The sequence below is a fragment of the Rhinoderma darwinii genome, chromosome 2 (assembly GCF_050947455.1).
Source record: "Rhinoderma darwinii isolate aRhiDar2 chromosome 2, aRhiDar2.hap1, whole genome shotgun sequence".
Classification (NCBI taxonomy): Eukaryota; Metazoa; Chordata; class Amphibia; order Anura; family Rhinodermatidae; genus Rhinoderma; species Rhinoderma darwinii.
The window spans coordinates 181,724,445-181,752,210 of record NC_134688.1 but is presented as its reverse complement, the minus strand read 5'-3'; the positions used below and the strand labels follow the sequence as shown (position 1 = coordinate 181,752,210).

The window sequence follows — 27,766 nt, the reverse complement described above, 5'->3', positions numbered from 1 at the left end:
TCAGCGTCATACACTTCTCTAATTTCATTTACACAGCACGTAGTGATCTAGCTAGATCACTATGTGCAGCCACTTACTCACACATTAACGTTAGTCAAGTGTCCTGACAGTGAATAGACATCACTACCAGCCAGGACGTGATGTCTATTCAGAATCCTGACACTTCGGTAACGTTTGTGCAAGATTTACGGCAAGGCAATCGTAATCTCACAAGATTACGCTGTAAACTGTCATTTAAAACGAGATTCCGGTTGTTGTGCTGTAAATCTCACACAAACGTTACCGAAGCGTCAGGATTCTGAATAGACATCACGTCCTGGCTGGAAGCGATGTCTATTCACTGTCAAGACACTTGAGTAACATTAATGTGTGTGTATGTGGCTGCACATAGTGATCTAGCTAGATCACTATGTGCTGTGTTAATGAATGGAGAGAAGTGTATGACGCTGATTGGTCACTGATTGGTCAGCGTCATACACTTCTTTCCACAACGCCCACTTGGTCAAAAGTAAAACACGCCCAGTTGTCTATTAAGAAAGTCATTAGCATAAAGCTAAAATAGGTCAGAACTCCGTCAAAACTGATAGTTTTTCTAAATAAAAAACACTGCTGTAATTTACATTACAGCGCCGATCACATTATGTAGAAGATAGGGCACTTATAATGTGGTGACAGAGCCTCTTTAGAGCCAGATACCTAGGGTAAATCATTGGAAGAATGTTAATCAAGACACAGGTTAACAATGTTGAGGCAATACAGAACTGGCCTAGGCCTCTGACAAAAACAGTTCATGGCTTTTCTCTGCATCACCAGCTACTATTGTAGGTTTGTATGCCAAGCCTTGTGCATCATTGGCTACAATGTATCACTGGTATGTACCTTATATCCCCTAAACAGTGCAGAATATGTTGATGCTATATGAACAAAGGATAATAAATAATGTGCTAAACAGTAATATAGGTAAAGTCTGCAGATACCAATATAAAAAAATTAAAAAGAATAGTATTTAACAGATACAAAACATGTACATGTAGAAACCCTGGAAACTATCTCAATTTTTCTATAACCAATGACACCTGAGATGCTCTGAAGCTTATCGTAGTGAAAAGAATAATAATCTAATACATTTTTCTTCTGCTCTTGGTCATAGTCTCTGTCGGTTTAGAAGGAGAAGATTCCTTAATGAAAGCCCACAGCATTTCCCTATTATAACGGTTTACTATGTGGTCATAGAACTGGAATCACTCGCTGAATTAAAAAGACATGTGTGCAAAGATTGGACTGGGTTAAAAATGGACTAAGCCGAGTATTTTCTTAGGCCCCCTTCACATCGTGTTTATTGCCTTGATGGATACCTCCAACGGAGGAAGTCTGCAAGGTTTCCTACTGTATGTGCAAGCAATGAAATACGTCACACGAACAGTCCCGATCTCTTCGCAGGGAACACAAGAACAATGGCCCTGGGGAAGATCCTGACGTCACTGTTCATATATGCACAGTGATGTCAGGGCCAGAATCCCCAGGCAGAGTGCTAGATGATGCTTTGCCTGGGTCTCCGGCCCTGGGGGAAGATCCTGACATCACTGTCTATATATGGACACAGGCGTACCCAGGCAGAGCACAGACCAGGCTGATCCCCCACCCCATCTAGGACATGATGCACAATATTAAGTAATATTTAGAGGCAGTAAGGAGGAGAGGGTTGGGTGGTTGAATCTCCAGCCACAACTAATGACTTTAAAAAAAATGTAGTAACATAATTATTTATGGTTATTTTCCTCTTTTTGCAAGTCCGTCAGCCTGTAAACATGTTATTTTCCACATTTGCATCTCACTGGAAAAAAAAAAAAAAAGATAACAGTACAATGATAACTCCCTGATATGCCATTGTGTTCTTCTTGTTAGACATCATTTATCCAAATCGAATACCCCAGTACACATGCACTTTATAAACTGCACTTCACATCCCATCTTTATCTAGACATGCCCAAAATATCTCATCCATTAGCTCTTAGCAATAAATGAAATACTGCTCATTAACACTAATGTTCTCAATTATTTATTAAACTACAGAACGGTCTGTGTCTTGATGTTTAATTGTATTTTTACCTTGTAACATTTTATACTCCGATATAAAAGTAACAAAAATTAACTCCAATCTATATTTTCCATTAAATAAATCTTCTAGATTAAATATATTCCTTAATATTCATATTATTCCAAGTTAACAAATACACATATTCCTTGGCTAATATGTATAACATTTATTTGTATCTGTAAAGACGCAGACAACTTTGTGAATAAAGGCCAGGTAAAACGTCTGTTTTTGCCCCTGGTTTTATGTAGGGTATTTGAAATGTAGGGTATATGAAAGAATAAAGTAACGTTAAAACCAAGCACACCATTGTTTTTCTTGTGAAATTCTCGATAAGTTTGATGTGTCACATGACCCTCTTCCCATTGCAAAAACTAAAGTTGGATACAAAATGTCCGACTTCAAAATGGCCGCCATGGTCAACACCCAGCTTGAAAAGTTTCCCCCCTCCCATATACTAATGTGCCACAAACAGGAAGTTAATATCACCAACCATTCCCATTTTATTTAGGTGTATCTATATAAATGGCCCACCCTGTACTCATATAGCTCTCTAAGTCAATATATTAGGGTTAGGCTTACTGCAAAGGCAGCGGTTAGGGAATACTTGAGGTATGCCCTAACAGGCATTTTCACAGGACAGCCCTGGTGTCCATTCAAGGCTTTCTGTAGGTCTCCTGCAATGATCACGTCACTGGGTTTCAGTTAACCACTACTGTGCCCGCACGTATATATACGGTTCAAAATAGGGGAAAAAAAACAACAATCTTCAATGTTCCTTTGTTGTGTAACAGACAACGAATTTTGGAAAAGGACCTGCTCCTTCGTCAGGCAATTGTATAAGCTTGGTGCTCATGATTTAATGCGTTTATCATGTAGAATGTACGCTACCCCAAACTTATGAAAAGGATTCCTGGCCACCAATTGTGCCTGTTCTACCCTTGTCCTATTTGCTCTTGCACATTCACCAAAAAATGTCTGGATGATGATCACCCATGTGCAACGGTAAGAAAGAAAGATATATCTAAAACTAAAATGGGGTCTGTGTGATCAAAGCTATAACAATGCTGTATTTAGGTACATATATTTATTCCCTGTTTCTGTCCATTGTTTTCTAGAAAGACCTAATAAAAAAAACTATATATATATATATATATATATATATATATATATATATATATATATATATATATATATATATCAGCTCCAATTTGGAACAATATAAAAGCCCTAAATATTTTGGTTGACAATATGGACAAAAAAAAAAAAAAAGGGGTCAACTTTAGAATGTAGAATTCCAAATGGTAAAATTTTTCTCTGACAATCAATGTCCAGAACAAACCAAGTTTTAAAGGGTTAATGTTTGTTTCTCCAAAAGTCGTTCAGTATGAGACACAAGCGCTGTAAAATTCCCATTCATTGTGTTTCCTATTCTTCAAGCACCTGTCTTAAAAAGAAATAAAATGTGTAGCAAATGAACCTTTGTGGCACCATTCTTTCAGGAACCCAAAAACTGCAGAGCAGAGAAAGATAAATATAGAATCACTGCTGGCATACAAGAAGACATACAATCTCTAGTCACGGGCAGAGAGATTACTTTAGATTACGCAGCCCACGCAGGCAATGACTGTATATCATGCATATCCTCACACTGTTCTGACTCACCCAATGATGAAGCACGAGACTGCAGTACCAAAGAAAGCATAGGTGAGGATTGAGCCAATATTTCTGAAGAAGTGTCTCTGTAAAAGGAATAAACAAGTTGGACTTCAGGAGCAGTTTGCTGCTGTTCAATTTATTAAAGGGGAAACATGGAAAGACTGGTATATATAGATCAAATAGAAAGCGATTTTGTAAATCTGACTTTACAGCAATATGACGTGTTCATTGTAAATGGGTATTCATAGGAAACTACAAGGGAGTATTTCTAAGGAGTAACTCCAAAATTTTACGTATTGAGGACCTATCAGAAGAAAAAAAACGAAAAAAAGAAAAAGGTGTATTGAAGGTATATTACATTTATTTTTACACTCTGCTTTAGTGCCGAGATATATATTTTTTAAATTCCAGACCCAAAGCCTATAAAGCTGCTCCAAATACTGTGTCCAGGAGACCTTGTGTGGATTCAAACAACCGAATACAACAATATCCAACCTGAATGAAATGTGTGCGCGTATGTGGGGAGATCTAATGACACAGTGATTTTGAGCCACAAAAAGTTTCCATCAGAACACTAAACCTGAAAGTCTGGACGCGAAATGTTATCAGAACCTGGCAGTAGTGCAGCTTCAGCGTAGCAGATCCGAAATAATTTTTCCTTTTTTCTATACTCTAAATGGCCCTTTTGCTTTTTCTCCCAGTAGGTCTCCTTTAAAGATAACCTGTGCTGTCCAATCTGCAGGTGGCGTGTTATAGAGCAGGAGGAGCGGAGTAGATAGATATCTAACTTTGTGGGAAAAGATTTTAGGATAACCTGTCATTTATTTAAATACAGTAAACACCTGCTAATTCTGGTTAAGAGTCCAGTGGGCGGTCCTACTCACTGACTGACAACATTTCTCGTATAAGTGTGCAAACAGAAATAACTGTCAATTGGTGAGTAGGACCGCCCACTGGACTCCTAAGAGCAGAAATAGCATGGACTTATATCAATAAAATACAGGTTATCCTAAAACGCTTTCCACAAACTTATATATCAATCTGCTCAGCTCCTCCTGCCTACAGATAGCATATACCATGTGACAGGTTCCCCTTTAAGGCCCATTCACACATAGCCGTTTGGTAATATTAGCAATAGACAATACCCAAAATTTGGATGTTTACAAATTCACTTCTATGCAATGCATTATAAAAGATTCTCTTCCAATTTTTACCCCCCCCCCTGTTGCGTCATCCACATATTTAAAAATAGAATTTCCTTTGTGTATGTCAAGCCCATCAAAAAAAGATAAAAAAAATGAAAAAATGGTTGTGCTCTAATAGCACCCCTGTGGTTCCCTAATGTTGTCATAGTTTCCCAATTCACTTTTTGTATCATTTATGGAACAGGTCACTAGGTTTGGAGCCGCTAAACCACCAGCATGCTGTTATGCAGCTGGGTTTTAGTGATCTAAACCTGCCCAGCTCAAAATTTGACGTTTTGGGAACAGTTAGTAAACTAAATAACAACTTACCGAGATGAGACTAGGAGCTCACTGGGCACATGAATACGAGGACAATAGACTGCGCATGTGCAGTAAAGTGAGGTGTACGGTCCTTTGCTTTATGTGCGCAATGCCCATGCATCTGATGCCGCCAGAAACTTCACTTTACTAACTATTGCCTAAACATCCATTTTTTGAGGTTGGCAGGTTTGGATCATTACCCTCATCCATATTAGGCACATTCTGCTCACATTTAAATGGTAAATAAATAGTATGTATATAAATGAAAATATTTCAAGCATTGGCTAGTACAAATATTACAAATATGAAAAGAGATACTTTAAAGTGAAAAAAAAAAAAAAACGCCATTGAAATGTACGAGTGGCTTTCCACATTAATACGTGGTGACAGTGTCATCTAGTGGTCACTTTACCTACAACATTAAAGCGATTTTATATGAGTAAAGAGTTCAAGACAAAAATTACATCCATCCTGCCAAATATATATTTAATCCGTGATCTAATTAAAAAAACAACAAAAAAACAACAATTTTAATGGGACATGTTAAAAAGGGATCAGGCGCCTTGGTTTGAAATGGTTGTCATGGACCAATGCTCCACTTTTCCCTTGAACCGTTTGATAAATCTTTTTTAAATCTTAGGCCCTATTCACACGACAGGGTCAGTCTTTCCTGGCCGTTTTGCATCTGTTCCAGGCTGTGTTGCCGTTTTTAACGGCCGATTTGACACGTTTTTTTCCCTGTCCGTTTTAAAATCGGATGAATTTCATTTGTGAATTTTTTGCCACACACTACCCTCTGTAGGTAGTGCCACACAGAGCCCCTTGTAGGTAGTGCCACACAGAGCCCCTTGTAGGTAGTGCCACACAGAGCCCCCTGTAAGCAGTGCCACACAGACCCCCCTGTAAGCAGTGCCACACAGACCCCCCTGTAAGCAATGCCACACAGACCCCCCTGTAAGCAATGCCACACAGACCCCCCTGTAAGCAATGCCACACAGACCCCCCTGTAAGCAATGCCACACAGACCCCCCCCCTGTAGGTTATGCCACACAGCACCCCTGTAGGTAGTGCTACACAGACCCCTTGTACATAGTCACCCCCCCCCATATATGGCACCCCCCCTACTTTCCGGTAGGGGACGGCTCCAGGAGAAGTCCCTCACTTCACTGTCCATATATGGACAGTGAAGTGAGGGACTTCTTCTGGATCCGAATCAGTGGGGATTCCGCTTCAGAAGTCCATGACGTCACGGTGTCCATATATGGACAGTGAAGGCAGGGACTTCTCCTGGAGCGGAATCCCCGGCCACATCGCCGGGGATTCTGCTTCACAAGTCCCTGATGTCACTGTGTCCATATATGGAGACAGTGAAGTCAGCAACTTCTGCTGGAGCGGAATTCCCAAGCCCCGGCCACAGCGTTGCCGAAGCTGTGGCCGGGGATTCCGCTTCTACAGGGAGCAAAAAAATACCCTCCTCCTCACATGCACTTCGGAGGCGGGGAGAGGGGGTGAGGGGGAGAGGGGAAGAGAGAGGGAGAGATCTATTGTTTCTATCGTCATTAGGGGTCTATTTTTTCTACTGCAGCCGTGTGCATAAGGGCTTAGTATAAAATACATTTTGTAAACACAAAAAGACACTAACTGCGCAACATTTAACAAAAAAACAAAAAACTCTGACAACTACATTGTATATAAAAAAAGATATTAATCTGCGCCACAAATAAAAAGTGTTCTCTGAAAGAAAATAATTCCATACTAACAATTTCTCTTTATTGGGTAATAGCGACTTACCTTTTTTAAACTGTATCCAGCATGGAAAATAATAGGTGGCAATAAAATGTTAAAGAAGACTTCTGGGTCAAAGGTTACCTGTAGGAAAAGAAGAGAGAATGCATTCAGATTATTGTGGTACTGGAGTCGGGGTTACTGTGCATGCTCTCTGGGGAACTACATAAACAAAGATAAGAACATCATCTCTCTTAAAATCGACCCAAGCGCATTATGCTTGGCCACAGAAGGGAGTTGTGACAGAAGTAAAGCATATGATCTTACTGCAAACGCTCTTCTGTGGGTTGCTGCTGTCCTCAAATCAACTACCATGAACGTTTCACATTTTATATAATGATATGGGGACTAACACTTACGTAAAGTGTGATAAAAACTATGAAACATGAAGTCTGTCAATAACAAAAACACTGAATAATACTGAGAATTGTATGTATGTATGTATGTATGTATGTTTGACTTTTGTTATTTTTAACAGTCCTAAGTCTTACCTATGCATTTATGATTAAAACACAATATTGTTGGATCACATTCCCATTAAAAAAAAAAAAAAAAAGTAAAAATCTATTGACCAGATTATATCATGAAATATGCAAATCCCAACTGGTGGCACAGTCTGCATTATACAGAGTAATGAGGAATTTAAGGCCTCATGCACATGGCTGTAGTGCAGCTCTGTACAAGCCGTGATATGCCACCCATAGAGCAGGGGCGTAGCTAGGGGGGCAGGCGGGGCATGTGCCCTGGGCACAATTTAGAGGGGGACGCCAGCAGCGCACCGTCCATGACGCAGCAGTCTGCCTGGAGAGAGGGAGCAGACACACCGGAGCAGAGCACTGCAGAGGACAAGAAAACACAGGACAGTGGTGAGTACAGTGTAAACAATTTAGTGCCTGGGAACACTAGCGTTTCTAAAATCATAAAAAAAACTACATTATTTTATGATTTTAGAAACTCTTGTGTCTCCAGGCACATTCTTTTTGCAGCTCCCGCCCCCCTCGCGACCCATCCTCTCGCACCCCCCCCCCCCCCTCACGTGACTGCTGTAACTTTTCCCTCTCCTATAGTAATAAAAAAACACATTTCTCCATTAAACATATCTAACTATCTATCGGTCTGTCTGATCTCATATCTATCCATCCAATATCTATCTATTATCTATCTATTATCTATCTATTATCTATCTCATACCTCCCAACCTTCCCAGATTCAGCCGGACAGTCCCGGATTCCGTCATCGCGCTGCTTGCATCGTTCAACCCCAGGAGACCTGCGCAGAAGAGAGCAGGTCTCCATTGCCGCCGAACGGCGCTGGAACGGGATTAAGGTGAGTTTGTATGTTCTTTTTTTTATCCTAATAAAAATGTGTGTGGCATTATCTACGGTGGGGGGGGGGGGGTTGGCTTTATCTACAGGGGGCCTTATCTACGGGGAGGATCTATCTATGGGCGGGCTATATGTGGAGCACTATATACAGCGGTGGGTTATATCTACAGGGGGGCTATATACAGGGGTGGGCTATCTGTGGAGCACTATATTCAGTGGTGGGCTATATGTGGAGCACTATATACAAGGGTGGGCTATATATACAGGGGGGCTATTTACAGGGGTGGGCTATCTGTGGAGCACTATAGGGGGAGATATATGGGGGGCACCATCTACAGGGGGCTCTATGGCAGGCACCATCTACAGGGGGCAGTGTGTGTGTGTGTGTGTGTGTGTGTGTGTGTGTGTGTGTGTGTGTGTGTGTGTGACACAGTGTATGGTGCTATTATAATTAGCGGTGCAGTGTATGGCGCGATTATATTTAGGGGCATAGTGTGAGGTATAATGAGAACTTTATTTTTGTTTATAGTTGTAGAAATGTTTGAAAAGTGAGAAGCTGAAGACATCTGAGCGGCAAACTGCAGAAATGGGCTGTGGCCGGGAGAAGTCATCATAGAGGTCTGGACCGGATGGAGAAAAAGAACTAGAATCTGAGACGTCACCGGTGAGTCACTTAAAGAGGCTCTGTCACCACATTATAAGTGGCCTATCTCCTACATAATCTGATCGGCGCTGGAATGTAGATAACAGCAGTGGTTTTTATTTTGAAAAACTATCATTTTTGAGCAAGTTATGAGCAATTTTAGATTTAGTTTCTTAATGCCCAACTGGGCGTGTTTTTACTTTTGACCAAGTGGGTGTTGTAAAGAAGTGTATGAGGCTGACCAATCAGTGACTAATGAGTGTCCTACACTTCTCATTGTTCCAGCCCAGCTTCTTTCACTGCACAATCTCACTGGGCTGTGGATCATGCTGGGCTGGAACAATGAGAAGTGCAGGACACTGATTGGTCACTGATTGGTCAGCCTCATACACTTCTTTACAACAGCCACTTGGTCAAAAGTAAAAACACGCCCAGTTGGGCATTAAGAAACTAAATCTAAAATTGCTCATAACTTGCTCAAAAATGATAGTTTTTCAAAATAAAAACCACTGCTGTTATCTACATTCCAGCGCCGATCAGATTATGTAGGAGATAGGCCACTTATAATGTGGTGACAGAGCCTCTTTAATGTAAAGGTTTATTCTGCCTCTAATCAGTACTGTAGAGAGTTCGGGAAAGAGGTTGGGGGGGGGGGGCGCCAAACTGAATCTTTACCCCGGGTGCTGGAGAACCTAGCTACGCCTCTGCATATAGTCTCCCCTAGAAGCTTTGCTAGAGAATATCTTTATAATACAGTGCTATTTATAGGCACCATACGGAGCCACAGGGATATCTCGTAAAAACTACGGTTGTGTGCATGGCCCCATAAGAATGAATGGGGCCGCAATTCTCCCGTGGATTTTCGGGGGAATTGTGGCCGCAAAAGCACGTTCGTGTGGGGCCTTAGAGTTCTAAGAAATAATTCTCTAGAATTGTTATTTCATGGGGAATACAAGTATTTACTAAAAATAGAAACGTCAGGAGAAGTGACAGGTCCGCTTCAATTACTTAAGCAGACTCAAACTGAGACCTATGTGCATAAATGTGAATTTGTAATAGAGCTATACTAATGTGTGATTGCACCCACTAAAAATAGCCCCCCAAACTGCCAAACAGGGGACTGAAAAGAATACTCCCTGCTCCCAGTATTCCCGTTCCCTGCATCCTATGTCCTGTATCCCGTGCTGTTTCATTCCTGGGCCTACCTTGTATCAGAGTCGTGTCTTGCCTGCTGGATACACCACGTCTAGTGTCACCTGACATCCCTGGTGCCATCCGCCACGTCTGGCACAACTTGCCACACCTAGCCCCATCTGTGCCGGATTCCTGCCATCATCTGGACTATCTCAGGTACCCTTGTGCCTTGCATCTCTTCCACAAGACAGTGCATAGACTGAGTTGGCCAGCTGCCTCTTCGCTACGGCAAAGCAGCCTAGTGGGTTGATATACCCTAGATCGTGACAGTACGCTCAGGCCATGGAACCCACTGGCAAATCTAAGACCGCCGTTCAGGTCATACAGACAGATATGCGTGACCTACGTGCACGCCAGGATAAAACCCCTCGTGGCTGTAAAGTCCATCATCGCCCAACTGGATCAACTCCCTGCTCCTCCTCTGGATGCTGTTGTTTTTTCAAATGGCCACGTAAGAAAACACCCCATCGGAACGAACTGCCGTTTTTACCATTGAAATCAATGGGCATATGTTTGGAGCCGTTCAGTCCCCGTATTCTCAGACGTTTTTCGGGGCCTTTACGGCCCGAAAAACGGCTGAAAATAAGCCGTGTGAACATACCTTAAAAAGGCATCACAGACTGCATCCATCGATTCCTTTTCAGAGTTACTGAAATCACGTAGTACACAAAGTGACACTAAAGAACTAGTAAACTATTTTTCAGCACCCCCACCATTGTCACATTAGAGGGCTAGAGTTGGTGTAATTGTAACCACTAGTGTAACAATCAGGTTATCATACAGAGTCTGTATTAAAATCGGTCATCGTGACAGACTCTTTAAGAAGAGTCTACTAATATTCCAAAAAAGGATTGAGATTTCCACAGTTAGGGCAAGACCTCAGGCAAGGAATTTCCAATCTCCTTAATTTTCTAGACTTGCAACCTCAAGTCATCTGAAAGATGCTGCAAGTGAGGCAGAAAACATTTGCCACTATTTTAATGCCACTCGATTACAGAGCAACAAATAAGAAACGGATTAACTTAGATTTAATCGGTATTAGTGTAAGATTGTGTGTTAGAGGTACCCAGGTGCCACTGTCAGCCGAGCCATCAGTCCAGTTTACAAACTGATTTGGCTTAGAGTGGCGTAATGTAGCCTATATGTATAGTGAATATATAAAAGCCACAGTGCTTAAACGAAACAATGTTAAATAAAATTATATTAGAAAAATGTTTAATACGGCAAAACACATACATTAAAAAAAAACAAAAAAAAAAAAAGACAAAAAACGACAGCATCAAAAGGTTTTTATAGCCTTTACGTGAACCCTTGGCCTGGTCTGAGCTTCTATTGATGGGATACAGACCTGTTTAAAAACAACAACTTTACTAGACTGCCCCCGACAACGACTGAAAAAAAATCCAAAGTTGCAGATGAACTTTTACACAGATATCGGTCTTTGGTTGGCATCAGTCACGCTAGTTTGTATTATGAAAGGTGCCAGCGGTTGGCAGAAAATGGTCTAGATCGTCCTAGTATAGAGAGGTCTTATGGCCCACTCCCAAACCGGAAAACATCAATCCTAATTAGAATGATAAATTAAATCAGTGCTTGTCTAGTAAATATATTTTTTACATTCTATGGTTTAGTCCAGCAGTTTACACAGGTATTTCAACAGAGGTAAAAAAACTATAACTTTAGATCTCAAACCAAAAAAATGGCAAAAAACTTTAAGAACCACATCGCTCAATATTTTTTCATGTAGAAAGATTCCATGAAGATCTAGACATTTAGTTCAAGCTACTATGGGTGGCTTTATGAGAACTTGACTTCAAACTGGTAACAGCAGGTAGAACAGCTCAAGCTAGGATTCAGGATGAAGTGGATACTCTAGGCCAGTGGTCCCCTACCTTTCTTACCTTGAAAGCCGCATTCAGCACTGAGAGATGGTCGTGAACCACATTCAGGGTAAGTTCACACAGGGCGGATACGCTGCCTAAAAAAGGTATACAGCGTATCAGCCCTGGCAGTCGCAGGTAATTGCGGCCGAGAAACAGCACCAAATTGTGGTGCAGTTTTTCGCCCGGAATGTCCGCTGGGGAAAACCTGCAATGGAAAAAAACAAAAAAAAACAAAAATCGGCAAATTCGGCTACCAACTATGGTGACACGTCACTCAGACGTCTTGAAATGATGTTTGTGACCGCTGCAGCCTGTGATTGGCTGAAGCGGTCACACCCCAGGAGGCCAGCCTGGACAAAGGAGCACAGAATTCTGGGTATAAGATTTTTTTATTTTTTTTGCATTGTCACAGCTTTCCCGCAGCAAAAATCACATCTGCTATTTACAACAAAAAAAGCATGCGAATACAACTGACATGCTGCGGATTATCATTTACGCAGTGTGTGGATCAGATTTGTTTAAATGTCATACACTCTGCTGCTACTGTATTACGATGCGGATTTTCTGCAACAAAATACTTTGCGACAAAAAATGCAGTATTTACGCATGTGAACTCGGGCCTCAATGTCTAGACTTTGCAGAAACCATATAACCGATATAAAACAGGAAACTGGACCAAAAAAATAATTACACTACGTGTCCAATGGGCCTAAAGGGCCATGCTTACATGCAACTGGTAACATGAACATGGCACCTCTTTTCCACCCCAAAGCAGGAGAGCAGGTAGTTGGTATGGTAGAAAATGTCGAGCCCTGTTTGTGTTTAATTCAAATTCTGCAGGTATTAGTTTTTGTGGGGGGTGGGCGAGAAACCATGTTTCTACTTTCCCTCCTATGTATATAAATATAAGCATTGCTCCTCAACCCCCCCCCCCCCCCCCAAATCTATCACCTGCCCTCATAAATGTGCTTGTGGAGGAGAGTTGATTGAGAAGTGGAGCCCTGCATATGTTTAATTTATATTTAGTAGGTATTGGGTTGTTATTTGTTTTGGGGTGGGAGTTGGCGAGTCAGAAATCACACTGACTACCTGTACTTCTGAGAAACTCTCCCAAAAAGTGATGCTGCAGCTGTACATACCAATGGTGGCAAGTGTGGCCTAAGCGCGGGAGCGAAGGGCTGGTGACAGATGCAGCGCTGTAACAACGTTTAATGTCTCCTCCTCTTCTCTCGTTCGCATTCTTTGCTTAGTGCAGAGGAAGTCCGTGGTGGACATAAAAGGAGAAGGCGGAGCCATTAAACGCCATTACAGCACTGCACTGCTGCTCCTCCTCCAATTCCCCTGTACTACAGAAACCTCCAAATTACTGGACAGGACCGCCGTTAATGTTCCGGTGATAGCTCGCGAGCCACACTGCAGGATCTGACGAGCCGCCATGGGTTGGGGACCCCTGCCCTAGGCTGTTGTATTCTCGTACTAGCCATTTTCCATTGGTGTACCAGTTTAGATTCTCAGTTTCTTTTACTCGTGCCCTTTTTAGAATCTAGCCCTCAACGAATACCTAGCCACTAAAGCTTTGATTTTATTATTTGAATTTCTAATACAGAAAAGGCAGAGGGATGATTATAGCTTCTGCATAAACTGCTTAGAGCATAATGTATACGGCTAGGGAAACAATTGCAGGTCTGGCCACCGTGAAATTATGTCTATTATTACTTAAGCACTTAATGGAAAGCACACAGCATCCTCTGTGGCAGAGTATGCTAGGCCACAGGACTGAAACCTCATGGGCAAAACAGGCAATGCTAGTGCCAGCCTCAAAGGCAAGTTTCAGATGTGCAATGAAGCCTGAATGAACATCTCAGGCAATGGCAAAGACTCAGGCAATAATAGATGAACTCAAAGTAAAAAAAATAAAAATAATCACTCTCGCATACAAAGCAATTTTTCTTAGAACGCATGATAAAGGCAATTGAAGCAATTTTTGTGGTAGAAAATACAAAGACGGGTACAACTTGTAGAGAATTATAACCCTGCTGACTACAATTCACAGTCAGGCATTTGTACCAGTAATGCCTCTTAGCAAGACCTGTAATTTCAGCAAGAGAATGATACGCAGTGATGAATAATATGGAGTATAAAGACATGAACATTAATGTGGATGCACACTATAATTGGCGGAGAGTCTGCAAGACAGAACCATATAGTCAGCACTAGGAGGATGTCAGGACAATCTCGCTAAAGGCTCTTGTGTTTTTATATATATATATATATATATATATATATATATATATATATATATATATTTTATTTTTTGTTATCTATTTTTGTATATTTGTCACACTTAAATGTTTTAGATCTCTAAACTACTTTTGATATCAGACAAAAGATAACCCAAGTAATCACAAAATGCTGTTTTTAAATAATGATTGAATTATTGAAGGAAAAATGCTGGTCATATATGAAAATGTTATTGCCCCTTTAGCTTCTAAATCACTAGTTAACTAAATTCAATTGACAATTGGGTTAAATTCACTAGCCAGACCCAGGAATGAGTTCTGCCAGACATGTTGAATCTAAACATCACTTAAATAGAACCTGTCTGGCAATGTAAAGCAGGCTAGGTGGTCTCAAAAAGCAGAACCTGATGCCACGTTCTAAAGAGATTTAACTACAGAAATGTAACTAAAGTCCATGAAATCTATCAGTTTAGAAAAGGGTCACAAAGCCACTGCTAAGGGTCCTTTTACACCGGTCAATTTTACACGTAACAACGAGCGCCGATCAACAAGACAGTTTGTTGATCGGTGCACGTTTGCTTCTTCAAAAGCAGCGATCATCAGTAACGTATGGGGATGAGCGATTGTTACTGCGATCGCTCATCCCCATGCAATACAATCATGTCTGCAGCACATCTCCCTGTTTATATAGGAGATGCGCTGACGACAATGATAATATTTTCTGCTGCATAAACGATACGATCAGCCGATGAACGTTCATCAGCTGACAGTTGCCCTGTTTACACAGGTCGATGATTGGGAGAAAACGCTCATATGAAGGCTCGATTTCCCGTCTAAAAGGGCCTTCAGGCTCTGGGGCGGCAGCAGACCAGTGAGAGCAATTATCTGCAAATGGAGAAAATGTGGAACTGTGATGAACCTTCGAGAGTAGCCGGCCTATCAAAATTTCAGAACGACAACTCATCCAGAAGGTCACAAAATAACCCAGACAAACAGCTAAAGAACTGCAGGCCTCACTTGCCTCAGTTAAAGTCAATGTACACGATTCCACATTAAGAAAGACACGGAGCAAAAACACCATCCATTGGAGAGTTGCAAGGCGCATATCACTGCTGACCTAAAAGGAACACAAAGGCTCCTCTCGCCTTTACTCGCAAAGCACACTTTTTTATTATTATTATTTTCAATCGAATTGATGCGCTAATTACGCACCACATCAGTGTGCGGAGCGTGGTTTTCACGCACCCATTGACTTCAATGGGCGCGTAGGTGCGTGAAAACACACCAATATAGGACATGCAGTGAGTTTCACGCAGCAGACTCTCGCTGCGTGAAAGCTCACGCATGTGTGATCGGCCCTATTGAAATCAATGAGTCCATGTGCTGCGCGTGATTTCCATGCACAGCACACGGACGTCATCCACGTCTTTTGGGATATTATTCTGTGGACTGATGAGAGAAAGGTGGAGCTTTTTGGAAAACATAGGTCTCAATACATCTGGCGTAAAGCCAACAGGACAACAATCCATAGCACAAAAAGCAAGTCCATATCTGAATGGCTCAAAACAAAAACTGAGGTTTTAGAGTGGCCGAGACAAAGTCCTGTCATTTGTTTTAGTGGCCAAATCAAGACCTTAAACTATCATGTTGCCGAATTAAAACAAAGAAGAGTGGGCCAAAATTCCTCCACATCAATGTAAAAGACATCGCAAGATATCGCAAACGTTCGATTGGAGTTGTTACTGCCAAGGGTGTCACAACCACTTATTCGTTTTAGGGGGGGGATACGTTTTTCACATCTAGATTTGTAATAAAATTTTATCCTCAATAAATAGAATATTTAAAAGCTGCATTTGTGTTTGTGTGGTTTTTATTTTATATTAAATTGGTTAGGCCTGGTTCCCATCTGCATTGAAGGCTCCGTTAGGGGCCTCCACCGCAGATCCGGCCTCCGGTAAAACCATGGATACCCCATCAGAACCCATTAAAGTCAATGCGTTCCCTCGGCCGCCCGTGATATTCCTTGTGCAACAGAACATTTGCTTCCGTCATTCCCTTGTTCTGCTCCTCTGAGGGAGCAGAATGTCGGAATGATAACGCTGGTGTGAACATAGCCTAAGATGATCTTAAACATTTAAATGTTCCCTTCACCTGACTTATATTTTAGCCAATTTGTCAAACACTTTTTCCCAGCACTGAATACTTGAAGGCAAAAACAGGGAAGCTAAAACTTGTGTACTTAGCCCCATTTTGTCTGACGTACGTCAACATTATTCGTAGCTAGACTTCGCTCCATTCGAAAAATAAGTCCCTGCAACATCGAAAACAATGACAATTGTGCGGGCGGGCTCAAGGTATCCTGCTGCTGTGTCACTGAGGCCCGACTATGGCTGCTCATGGTGGGTCATGTGACAGGACCCATCGATCAGAGGCCATCACAGGTGAATCTATGGGTTTAGAACAGGGATGGGGGGGCAAAACATCCGCGTGGGTTCCCCACAAAAAATAATACCCCCAAAGCTGCCCCTACTGTATAATGCCCCCATAGTGCGCCCCCAGTATAATGCCTCTAAGGCTGCCCTTCCACACCGTATACCAACCCTAAAGCGGCCCCCACACAGTATACCGCTCCCATACAGTATAAAGTCCAGACACAGTATAATGCCCCCATAGCTTCCCCCTTGCAGTATAATGCCCCCACTGCTTCCCCCTTGCAGTATAATGCCCCCACTGCTTCCCCCTTGCAGTATAATGCCCCCACTGCTTCCCCCTTGCAGTATAATGCCCCCACTGCTTCCCCCTTGCAGTATAATGCCCCCACTGCTTCCCCCTTTCAGTATAATGCCCACACTGCTTCCCCCTTTCAGTATAATGCCCACACTGCTTCCCCCTTGCAGTATAATGCCCCCACTGCTTCCCCCTTGCAGTATAATGCCCCACTGCTTCCCCCTTGCAGTATAATGCCTAATAACAAATTATTAAATAATTACTCACCTATCCTCGTCATCACGACGAGTGGAGGAGATCCCTCTGCTCCTCTGGTCTATGCAGTGTGCGGCTCGGCACAGACAGGCGCTATGACCTCACTACATCATGCCTGTCTGAGCCGAGCCGCTCATGGCTGGCATTATATAGTGAATGCTGGAGCAAGGAGCCGTCAGCTCCTTGCTCCAGCATTGGATTCAACTGTATCTGCATCCTGAGGGCGCAGATAAAGTTGAAACCGGAACAGGTCCCTGCTGGGGAACCGGCCCTGGGCACCACCAGCTCATTGGGCTCGGGGCCATCAGTGAGTGGCTTGCGACCCGCCAGAGGTCTTTACACTACCTACTGGGGGTCACGACCCACAGTTTGGGAAATACTGTTCTAGATTATTATTGATTCCACTGACAATACACATTGCTGCACATTATAGAGAAAATCTAACCAACACATGTCACATCAGTGGTGTTCACTTTTGGGCTGAATATCACCTTTAGGCTTTATTTACATGGCCATATGAACAGTCTGTGTGGTAGCCGTATGCTATGTGACAAAAGCGGGATAGGATAACCCTTCCCGGCTATGCTCTGCATACTGCGCTCACTTGACTGGACTTAGATCAGTGTAAACATGCAAGATGTAGATTTAAGAAGATAAGGAGTGTATTCGGACAAATACAACGGATACCAGCATAAAAATATTCTGGAAATACATCAATGCTGCATATACCTGTGTGTATACCAGATGGCGACAGAGATTTTGAAACATTTAGATAGCAAATCTGTTAGTTAAAAAGTGCACAAAAATGTAACTTGCATTTTTTTCGTTTTTAAGATTAAGCAATATAAAAGTAGCAATGAGTAGTACATAATAGTCATTGAGGGGAGCAACAGCTCATACTATAGAAACAACATCTATATACCGGTAGTAATGGAATGCACAGACTAGCCCAGTTAGGTTTCCTATTTCAATTAAGTTACATTTGCATTTAGTCTGCGGAATTATTCAATCAATATTTTATCAATTTTCATTACAATGAAGACATGTTTCCTGATAACATGCAATGCATCTCTCTAGTTCCTAGTTTTCAATTATTTGCTTTGCACTAACTGAAAAAGCTGAAAAATATAAATCATCGCTCTACACTGAATTTTCTTGTGCTGTTAAGTATTGGGTTAGGAGGTGAACAGCAAGCCAAAAGTAAATAAAAGGAGACAAAATAATTTAGTGTCTGTAAATACAAAGAACAAAGCGGCCATTGCTCGGTTATAATGATAGAGTTCTTTACAGCTACTCTAGTATGTATAGCAGCAAAACTTTCCTAATGTCTTAAATCGGGACAGAAAAGTAAACTCATGCTATATTTCCTTCCAGTGGTGATCCCTTTCAGCCAAACAGCATGAAGAAGAGCCACCTGACAGGATTGACGACTCCACGATTTGATCTTCCTCAGTCGGACTATAGCAGGCCATGTGCATGGAATAGCTGTCCAGCTGCCTCATACACATAAAGCAGGCCATACATTTGAGATAGACATCGACCAAACTCTTTCGGGCGACAGCGGTCTTGCAGCTCCACCATAAATGTTAATTTCAATGGGTAGAGCGGAATTACGATTGCTTTTGTTGAAATCAAACATGCCTGATCCCTCTTTCCACGTAAACATCTGCTGTGGGATACACAAAATGGTCGGGTGATACTGCTAAAACTGGTAGGTTAGGATGATTTTTCACAAGTGTACAGTCAGCATGGCTTGTTGGCTAACATTTATCTTATGTGTATGGTCAGTTTAATCACCAACATTCACTCATTAACCCCTTCCTGACATCCGCCGATGCTGTTGGGAAGGGGTTCCCACAAACCGCAGTACCGTTAGAATCGGGGTGATTGCGCAGGCTCTGAAGCGGAGCCTTAGCCATTACCAACGGGTGACAACCGAGACACTATGGTAACCACCAGGATGGGAGCTAGCTCCGCTCCGGCCCATTTAACCCCTTTTATGCCGCTGTCAATAGCGACCATGGGATCTAAGTGTTTTGAAACCCTTCAGTGCTCCTGCAACGTGATTGCGCGAGGTTCCGATGGTTGCTACGGCAACTGGAGGCCTTTCAATGGCCTTTAGGTCTGCAGAGTACAAAGTCTAATAGGCGGTCAAAACGTGCACTGCACCGCTAGATGAATTCCTTGGGGGTGTGGTTTACAGAATTAAGTCTTTTTTTTGGGGGGGGGGGGGTTCTCATGTTTTAGCATCTTAAAAGGGGTTTTTCCAATGCCAATAAACACTTTCCTGCCATCTATAGAGTATAGGTCGGAGCCAGACTCACAGCACCCCGATTAGTTGTTTAGAAGGGGGAGCCACAGCGCTCGTATGAACGCTGCTTCCCCTTCATATCCACTGCTCGTACTGTGAATCAGCGACACACTAGTAGCGGCAGTTCACGGTATTACAGCTACCTCTCATTTAAGTGAATGGGAGAAGGCTGTACTACTATGAACCACTGCTACTAGTGCGTCGATGATTGGCAATTCACAGTACGAGCAGTGACAGGAATGAAGGGTAAGCAGAGGTCGTATGAGTGCTGCGCCCCCTAAAAAAAAAAAAAAAGAAAGATTAATCGGCAAGGGTGCCGGGAATCTGACTCCGACCGATCACATATTGATTGCCTATTCTGAGGATAGGCCATCAATTTTATGGGAATGGAAAACCCCTTTGAGGCCTCTGAAGACATAATGGTGTCGAAAAAACATTCCTGTGAAATGCCTAAAGGGTTTATTTTTAAAAAATGTTGCTTGATACTTTGATGGGTTCAGTTTTTAAAATGGAGTGATTTATAGTTTTTGGGTTGTTTTTTTTTGTTTTTTTTTTACATATAGACCTCCTTAAAGAGGCTCTGTCACCAGATTATCAAATCCCTATCTCCTATTGCATGTGATCGGCACTGCAATGTAGATAACAGTAACGTTTTGTTTTTTTTGAAAAACTATCATTTTTGGCCAAGTTATGAGCAATTTTATATTTATGCAAATATAGCCACTTTAGAACTGAATTGGTCCCTAAAAAAAATAGGTTTTGAAAAACGGCTGCTAAAGTTGAAAGCCTTGTAACAATCTAGAAAAATAAAAAGGTGGTACAAAAAAAATGTCGCCAAAATAAAGTAGACATATGGGAAACGTTAATTAGTAACTATTTTGCGTGGTATAACTAAGTCTTACAAGCAGAAAACATTCAAATTTAAAAAAGATGCAGATTTTTCAAAATTTTCTGGAATGGTGTTTTTCCATAAAGAAACACTGAATGTATCAACCACATTTTACTACTCAAAGTATTACCACATAGTGACTTGAAAAATAAGGCTCTATCAGGAAGGTCAAAACTGGCTGCAGTGGCAAGGGGTTAAATACATTCTGAAAGCGTATCTTTTTTTTGTGTGCTTATCACAAAAAAAAAAAACGACACTATTAGGCTTTGTTCACATCTGCATTGGGGTCCCGTTCTGATGTTCCGTTGGAGCTTTCCATCAGAACGGGACCCTGAACAGACACAAACTGACACAGACGGAAACCAGCAAAACGACGGTTCCGTTGCACAATAGAGACAAACGGAAACCATGGGCACTGGATCCGTCACCACTAAAATCAATGGTGATGGAAACAGAAACTTCTGGTTTACATCTGTGTCAGTTTGTGTCTGTTCAGGGTCCCGTTCTGACGGAAACCTCCGATGGAACGTCAGAACGGGACCCCAACGCAGATGTGAACAAAGCCTAAGAGCCCTTTTTAAGTCTAGTGCTAACCCAATTTCCACGCCACTGCCCCCCTCCATTCCTACTCCTCTGCTCCGTGCACTTTATACAGATCACGCTGTATGCCTGGTTTATTCAGCACCATTTATAATCCCTTTAGTGTTTACATGTGGTCAGCTCACTGTATAAAACAAGCACTTCTAGCTTCTAAATTACATTATAGACTTGTGCAGGGCCTACCTTGTGTCTACTGCTTTGTAGACGTTTCTGGACCTCAACAACAAACCGTGTAAAAACAATAGGTGAACAGAGCCTACACTATGCCATGTGTGGTGGTTATCCTCCCCTGACAGAGGGCTCATTTGTTAGAAACAGGAAGTGAGGATATCCGCTACATATGCTCTTTAACATGGCACATTATATACATCTTACTGGCACTGGTGTTGTTTGTTTAATATAATGTTTCCATATCCTGCTCTAATACTAAGAGGCCGGTCCGGATGACAAAACTATATTAAAACTAAATCTCTCTACAAATACTCAGAGTCTAATTGCTTGTACCTCAAAAAAATGTAAGCAAAAAAAAAAATAGCTAAGGTTCACTTACTTTTCTCAACATGTCATTCTGTTCCACATTATGAATCCTCTCAGGGATAATTTCTCCCTTCAATGTGTACTCAAAGAACTTCCCACTGACGTTGACAAGGAGTGTGGTGAATGCTCTCTGTTCTGGAGAGCAGCTGATGGCTTTGTCATAGGTGTTGGTGGAAGGTATGCCATACCGTAATATCACCCCAACAATAAGACCTATTAAGTGAAACAGAATTCTGTCAAAGACCTCACTCATCCCCGTAAATATACAAAAATCACTGATTATGCAATAATTTCAGTTCTTGAACATTTTATTTCTTACACCTTGATGATACCTAGGTTGCCCCCAGTTACATGAAGAAAAAAACAAGACAATGCAGAATTTAGTAGCTAGATTTGATTAATATAGTCAATGAATTACCACTGGTTTGTTTCAGTTTAGACATACAACGCATTGTAAGTCTTCAGACCCTTTAAATTTTTTTACTTTGTCATTCTGGGGTATTGAGTGCAGAATGATAGGGAAAGAAAAAGTTGAATATTTTACACAAGGTCTCAACATAACAAATTGTGAAAAAGTGAAAGGGTCTGAAGACTTTCCAAATGCATTGTACATTGGCGTCAGGCTGTTTTTATAGGATCCGTGACTAATCAATTACGATTACAGAGAATACCCCCTCTCTCCTGAATAAAACCGGGATCAGTGCAGATTCCAGCTGACCGAGATGTGATATGGACAATGATTGTCTACCCCTTATCTTGTGGGAGTGCACAGAAATGGGCCCATATTAATGGAGTCTTGGATTATAAAAGAGGTACACACAGTATCCCCACGGATTTAAAGATATGTATGTTTGGAGATTTGGAATTGGATAATTCAGAGCCCTAGATATCCAATGGATAATATATTAGCAAGAAAGAATATAGGAGAATTTTATCCAATAAGATTTCCTAAAAAATGCAATACATATTGCACGGTGCCATTTCTAGAGAAATAACAATACCAAAACAAAAAAGAAAGAGACAAGATCCGGAAATATTCAAGGCACTCTTTAGGTATAGAAAACAATATTTATATTTTATTTATTTTAATTTTCTCTGAATTAGTTTAATTTCTATGTGTCACACATAGAAATTAAACTAATTCAGAGAAAATAAAATATAAAATATTTTTTTCTATACCTAAAGAGTGCCTTGAATATTTCCGGATCTTGTGTCTTTCTTTTTTGTTTTGGTATTGATACTATATTAGGCTAGGAAAACAATTGCAGCCCATTGGATACAACTAATCCCCATACTATTAATGAATTTACTTCCAAAATTAATGGGATTATTAGATTAGAACAAGGGATATATTTAAAAATTAACTATATGGCAAAATTTACATAGTCGCTGGCTTGACACACCTATTTTACCTAGTCAAGCTTTGATCGATACCCGGTTTCTCTCAGTACGAGCGGGTACTGTACAAAAGAAGAGGTAAGTAATGCAAAACTTATATTATTTTTATAAGGAGGTAACTGTCTATGCTAATCGGGGATAAATTGGCATTAAACTTTTGATATATTCCCCCTATAGATATGTAAATTACTAACTATTGCTGATCGAATGCATGTCTAGCAATAATGGTGAAAGAAGGGTGTTAATATGGCTGTCTCTCAAGGGGGAGGGGATTTTGCTGCTAGGTCAAGGATGTGTGTGTGTGTGTGTGTGTGTGTGTGTGTGTGTGTCAACAATTCTCAATTCAAAAAAATTTAATTTAGAAAAATAAAAAAAAAAGTGGTTTGTCACTAAAGTACAACTGACTTACTTTATTTAAATTATTATTATTAGAGGGTAATACAATCCTTTAAGGCTTCTTTTACACTGGCGTTACTATACATTTACCTCTTCCGTCAGAGGAAGAGACGATCGATACATTAAACGGAAAGCAATGGTTCCGTTAGAATTACCATTGATTTCAATGGTAATTCTTTTGTATCAGTTGCTTTCTGTTTGCTAGGTTTCCGTTTTTTTGAACGGAAACAAACGTTCTGCAGACTGCACTTTTGTTTCTGTTAAAAAAAATGGAAACGAACGGAAAGCAACTGAAACAAAAGAATTACCATTGAAATCAATGGTAATTGTAACGGAACCGTTGCTTTCCATTTAATGTATCTCTCCTCTCTTTTTCTGATGGAAGAGAGGTAAACGGATAGTAACGGTAGTGTGAACTTAGCCTAAGCTAAGCAACAAAACGGTTTATCTTCAACTATGCAGAAATTGCAACTTAATACATCTCGCACACACAGAGATTATATATATATATATATATATATATATATATATATATATATATATACCAGTAGAAAAACGGCAGCACTCTAATTCAATTTGCAGATTCCAGTAATGGAGGGTGCCAGCTGATAGTCCCGATCCAAAGACTATACGTATATCCAAAAAGAAAATTCAGCAGCACTCCAACGATCAAGGTGAAAAAAGTGAAATTTATTGTGCCAACATGGCAATGCAACGTTTCCGTCCCACCTTGGGACCTTTCTCAAGCTTGAGAAAGGTCCCAAGGTGGGACGGAAACGTTGCATTGCCATGTTGGCACAATAAATTTCACTTTTTTCACCTTGATCGTTGGAGTGCTGCTGAATTTTCTTTTTGGATATATATATATATATATATATATATATATAAATAAAAAATGCATAGTTAGTCAGCACCTCCTAATACAATTTAATAAGAAGAAATGCACAAACAAAAACAAAGATGTATTCCATTGGAAGTCACCAGGTAGAAGAACATGCTCATAACTTTTATTGGATCTGTCACCTCAATATGCTTTCCTATGTAAGGATTGCATTTTACAGGGACAGGTCTGCTCTACTTTTAGCCAACGCGGCACAAAAAAAATATTGCATACACAGTAATTTGTCAACTGCTGTGAGAAGGGGCAAAGACAGACTGGGCAAGCGCTCTATTCATGAATACTTCAGACTCAAAACTAGCAGTCCAGTGTATACTTTTATTGCTCCTATTAGCCAAAAGCATCAATAGGAGGCTTGACCTGTTCCTATAATTTTCTGCCCTTAACTACGATATCATATTGAGGTAACAGTTCCGCTTTAATTACTAAAAGATATATCCTACCATCATGGTGCACCAGATGGAGGCTCAAGCTGAAACTTGCGTTGGGATTGGTACCATCCAGTGGTTTCTGATCATGGGTATGTGTTTAATACTAGATTATGGCGCAAGTTATTGTAATACACTGTAGCGTTTTGTATATATTGTAGTTATTATGACTATACTCCATCATATACTTGACAAACATTATGTAACGTACACAAACCGGTGATGTTGCCAACTTTGGATGTGATACTCAGTACTTTTAAACCAGTTAGGGTGTGTTCAAAACAGTGTTCGTTTCTACTGAGGACTTCCTTCAGAGGTTTCCGTCAGGTTAACCCCTCAGCAGAAAGGCACACGGAAAGCTCTGCTTCCGTTTCCCTCACCATTGAACTGAATGGTGACGGAAACCTAGCTAATGGTTTCCGTCTGTCACAGTTGTGACAAGGTACAGTCGACTCGTTTTGAAGCCCCACCCCGAGCAGCTGTATCATTCACTGAATCCTTTATCGGTCAGGTACGCATGACTGACTGGTTCAGGGACAGCGGGTCCTGCATGTCTCTGACACACAGGATCCACCTGTAACCCATCACTTCTAAATTATTAAGTAGATGCGGGTCCCACTCGCTGAGCTACGCTGTTCTCGTAACTCCCATAGAACTGAATTTGCACTCAAAAAGTATCAAACAATAAATGTCAAATCTTGAAAAATAGCAAAATAATTTAAAACCCATCTGCTTATACTTGTATACAATTGGATTCCATAATGGAATCCACAGTCCTGAGATACATTTCCGTACAAGTTGTTCCACACCAAGATCTTGTTTAGGCTTTGATGTCTTGTCCAGCCAATGGCGCTGGTTGAGATTTGAACACCTATATAAGAAAATCACACATGAACTATTATTAGCGAAAAATAGACAATATTTTATTGAAAAACAAAATCATTAAAAATAAAAGTACATTGGCAGTAACATTACCCATAGAAAAAGGATCCCCGCCATAGTTCTGGTCTGTATGCCTCCTTAATTGTACCTTTCTGCGGTCTGGTTTTTATATTACTTTACTTTGGATGGTTTCTATCCATATTCATCGTATTACTTATGTACCGGTCTTTGCATGCACTATTTGCACTTTACTATAGAGGCTGTGGGACCCGACCTATGTGGGGATCCTTTTTCTATGGGTAATGTTACTGCCAATGTACTTATTTTTAATGATTTTGACTTTCAATAAAATATTGTCTATTTTTCGCTAATAATGGTTCATGTGTGATTTCTTATATGGGTGTTCATATTCGTATATCACACGGTTCATTTGGAGTTGCTCTATGCATGTATTAGCCCAACTATCTTAGTAGGTGTTATGCTGGTTGAGATTTGTGGAATAATTTGGTTGGGAATCACTGGTCTACCCAAACAAGATTTTACTGAACTAAACTACACTTACATACAAGATAACTTCCTCTTGAAATATTCTTTAAAACATGGGTGGTCAACTATTTCTTGTCCGAGGACGATAGTCAGCCTGTACTACTAGGGGATGCAATAACATTTTATATAATGTATTTTAAAGAAGAGGACATACTTCGTGCTTAGTTAAACGAGCTTTACTTATATAAAAACTTTAAGAAAGTTGAAACTTTTTTTTTTAAGAAACTTTGAAAGTTTTGTTTTGTTTTTTTACAGGATTTACAATACGATTTATATGGCCTTATAATGGGCCTTGAATAAAACAAAAATTATGCACTCCTCAACATTGAAATTGTAACACCAAGTGAGGAAAGATATTGGTTCAGAATGCACTAGACCAGAGGAGGTGCACAAATAGGGTCCCAACCCATTGATGCTAATATACTTACGTGTATTATTCTGTACACCAATAGTGCCTGACGAAGGTCTCCTGACCGAAACGTTGCACGCACTAAGCCGCTGGCATCGAATACAATAAATTGAAAGAATTTAAAACCCACATTCTGTGTGCCGAATACTTCTTCAAACCAAGTGAGGAAAGCCATAAGGTAATGCAAATCAAGGCAGTAGCAGGGGGTCGCTAAGATCTGCAAATGATCAAATTTTCAAGCACATAGCTCCAATTGGTGGCATGTGGGAGGAGCATAGAAGACAGATTGAAAGCAAAGTTTTTTAGCCACATAAAACCTCAAAAATCAAGTGGTGTGGGATGATTGTACGATGCCTGTTTGTCGACGTGCCAGTTACCGCCACTTGTCGGAAACTGTGAGGGACAGAATCCTTGAACTGAGAAAGCTTGGTTTATCATTTCGGCAGATCACTACAGGCCTAGGCTGGTTGGGAGAACAACCACCAACAGGAATGACAGCAAGAGGTGTGCGGAGGCGAACCTCTGCATGGATGGATTGTCTGATTGGAAGAATGGCACATAGTGATCCATTCTGTACTGCAAGTGAAATGGGACGTCACATCCCGAGCCTAGGGTGGCAACCAGTGTCGACACAAACCATCAGAAGGCATTAGCACAACATTGGGCTATGAGCCAGACGTCCAGCTACAGGTGTTCCATTGACCATATGCCACCGCTCTCAAAGTTATCATTGTGCACAGCAAGACGGCAATGGAGGTCTATCCTCTTCAGCGAGTCCCGCTTATGTATTGGACACAATGATAGCCGGAGATTGGTCTGGAGACCACGTGGACAACGACATAAAAGGGCCTTCACAAGACAATGTCACACCGTTCCTACTCCCGGGATCATGGTGTGGGATGGCATTATGTACCACTCTAGTAGTAGCCGGACCACTCTAGTCTTCATTTCAGGTACACTAACAGCTCAGCATTAAATTGATTTGGTCATGGAACCAGTGTTACGTTCATTTCTCAGTGTCCCAGAAGCCATTTTTCGTCAGGACAACGCCAGGCCGCATGTTACTTGTGCTACTGTGAGCAGCCTACGTGGCCTAAACATGCTACCAAGGCCTGCAGCGTATTCGGCCTGGTCTCCCATCGAACAGCTCTGGGACGTTAT

At 41.1% G+C, this 27,766-nt stretch overlaps 1 protein-coding gene across 2 annotated transcripts in view; it reads right to left on the bottom strand.

Annotated features, from left to right (window-relative positions):
• Positions 1 to 27,766, bottom strand: part of SLC9A7 (solute carrier family 9 member A7) — a 117,303-nt gene that overhangs the window by 52,607 nt on the left and 36,930 nt on the right. For both annotated transcript variants that reach the window (XM_075852567.1, XM_075852568.1), the window contains exons 2-4: positions 21,662 to 21,861; positions 7,051 to 7,128; positions 3,761 to 3,837 (exon numbers count right to left, since the gene is read on the bottom strand). In XM_075852567.1, the coding sequence (XP_075708682.1) occupies positions 3,761 to 3,837; positions 7,051 to 7,128; positions 21,662 to 21,861 (355 nt within the window). The remainder of the gene's footprint in view (positions 1 to 3,760; positions 3,838 to 7,050; positions 7,129 to 21,661; positions 21,862 to 27,766) is intronic.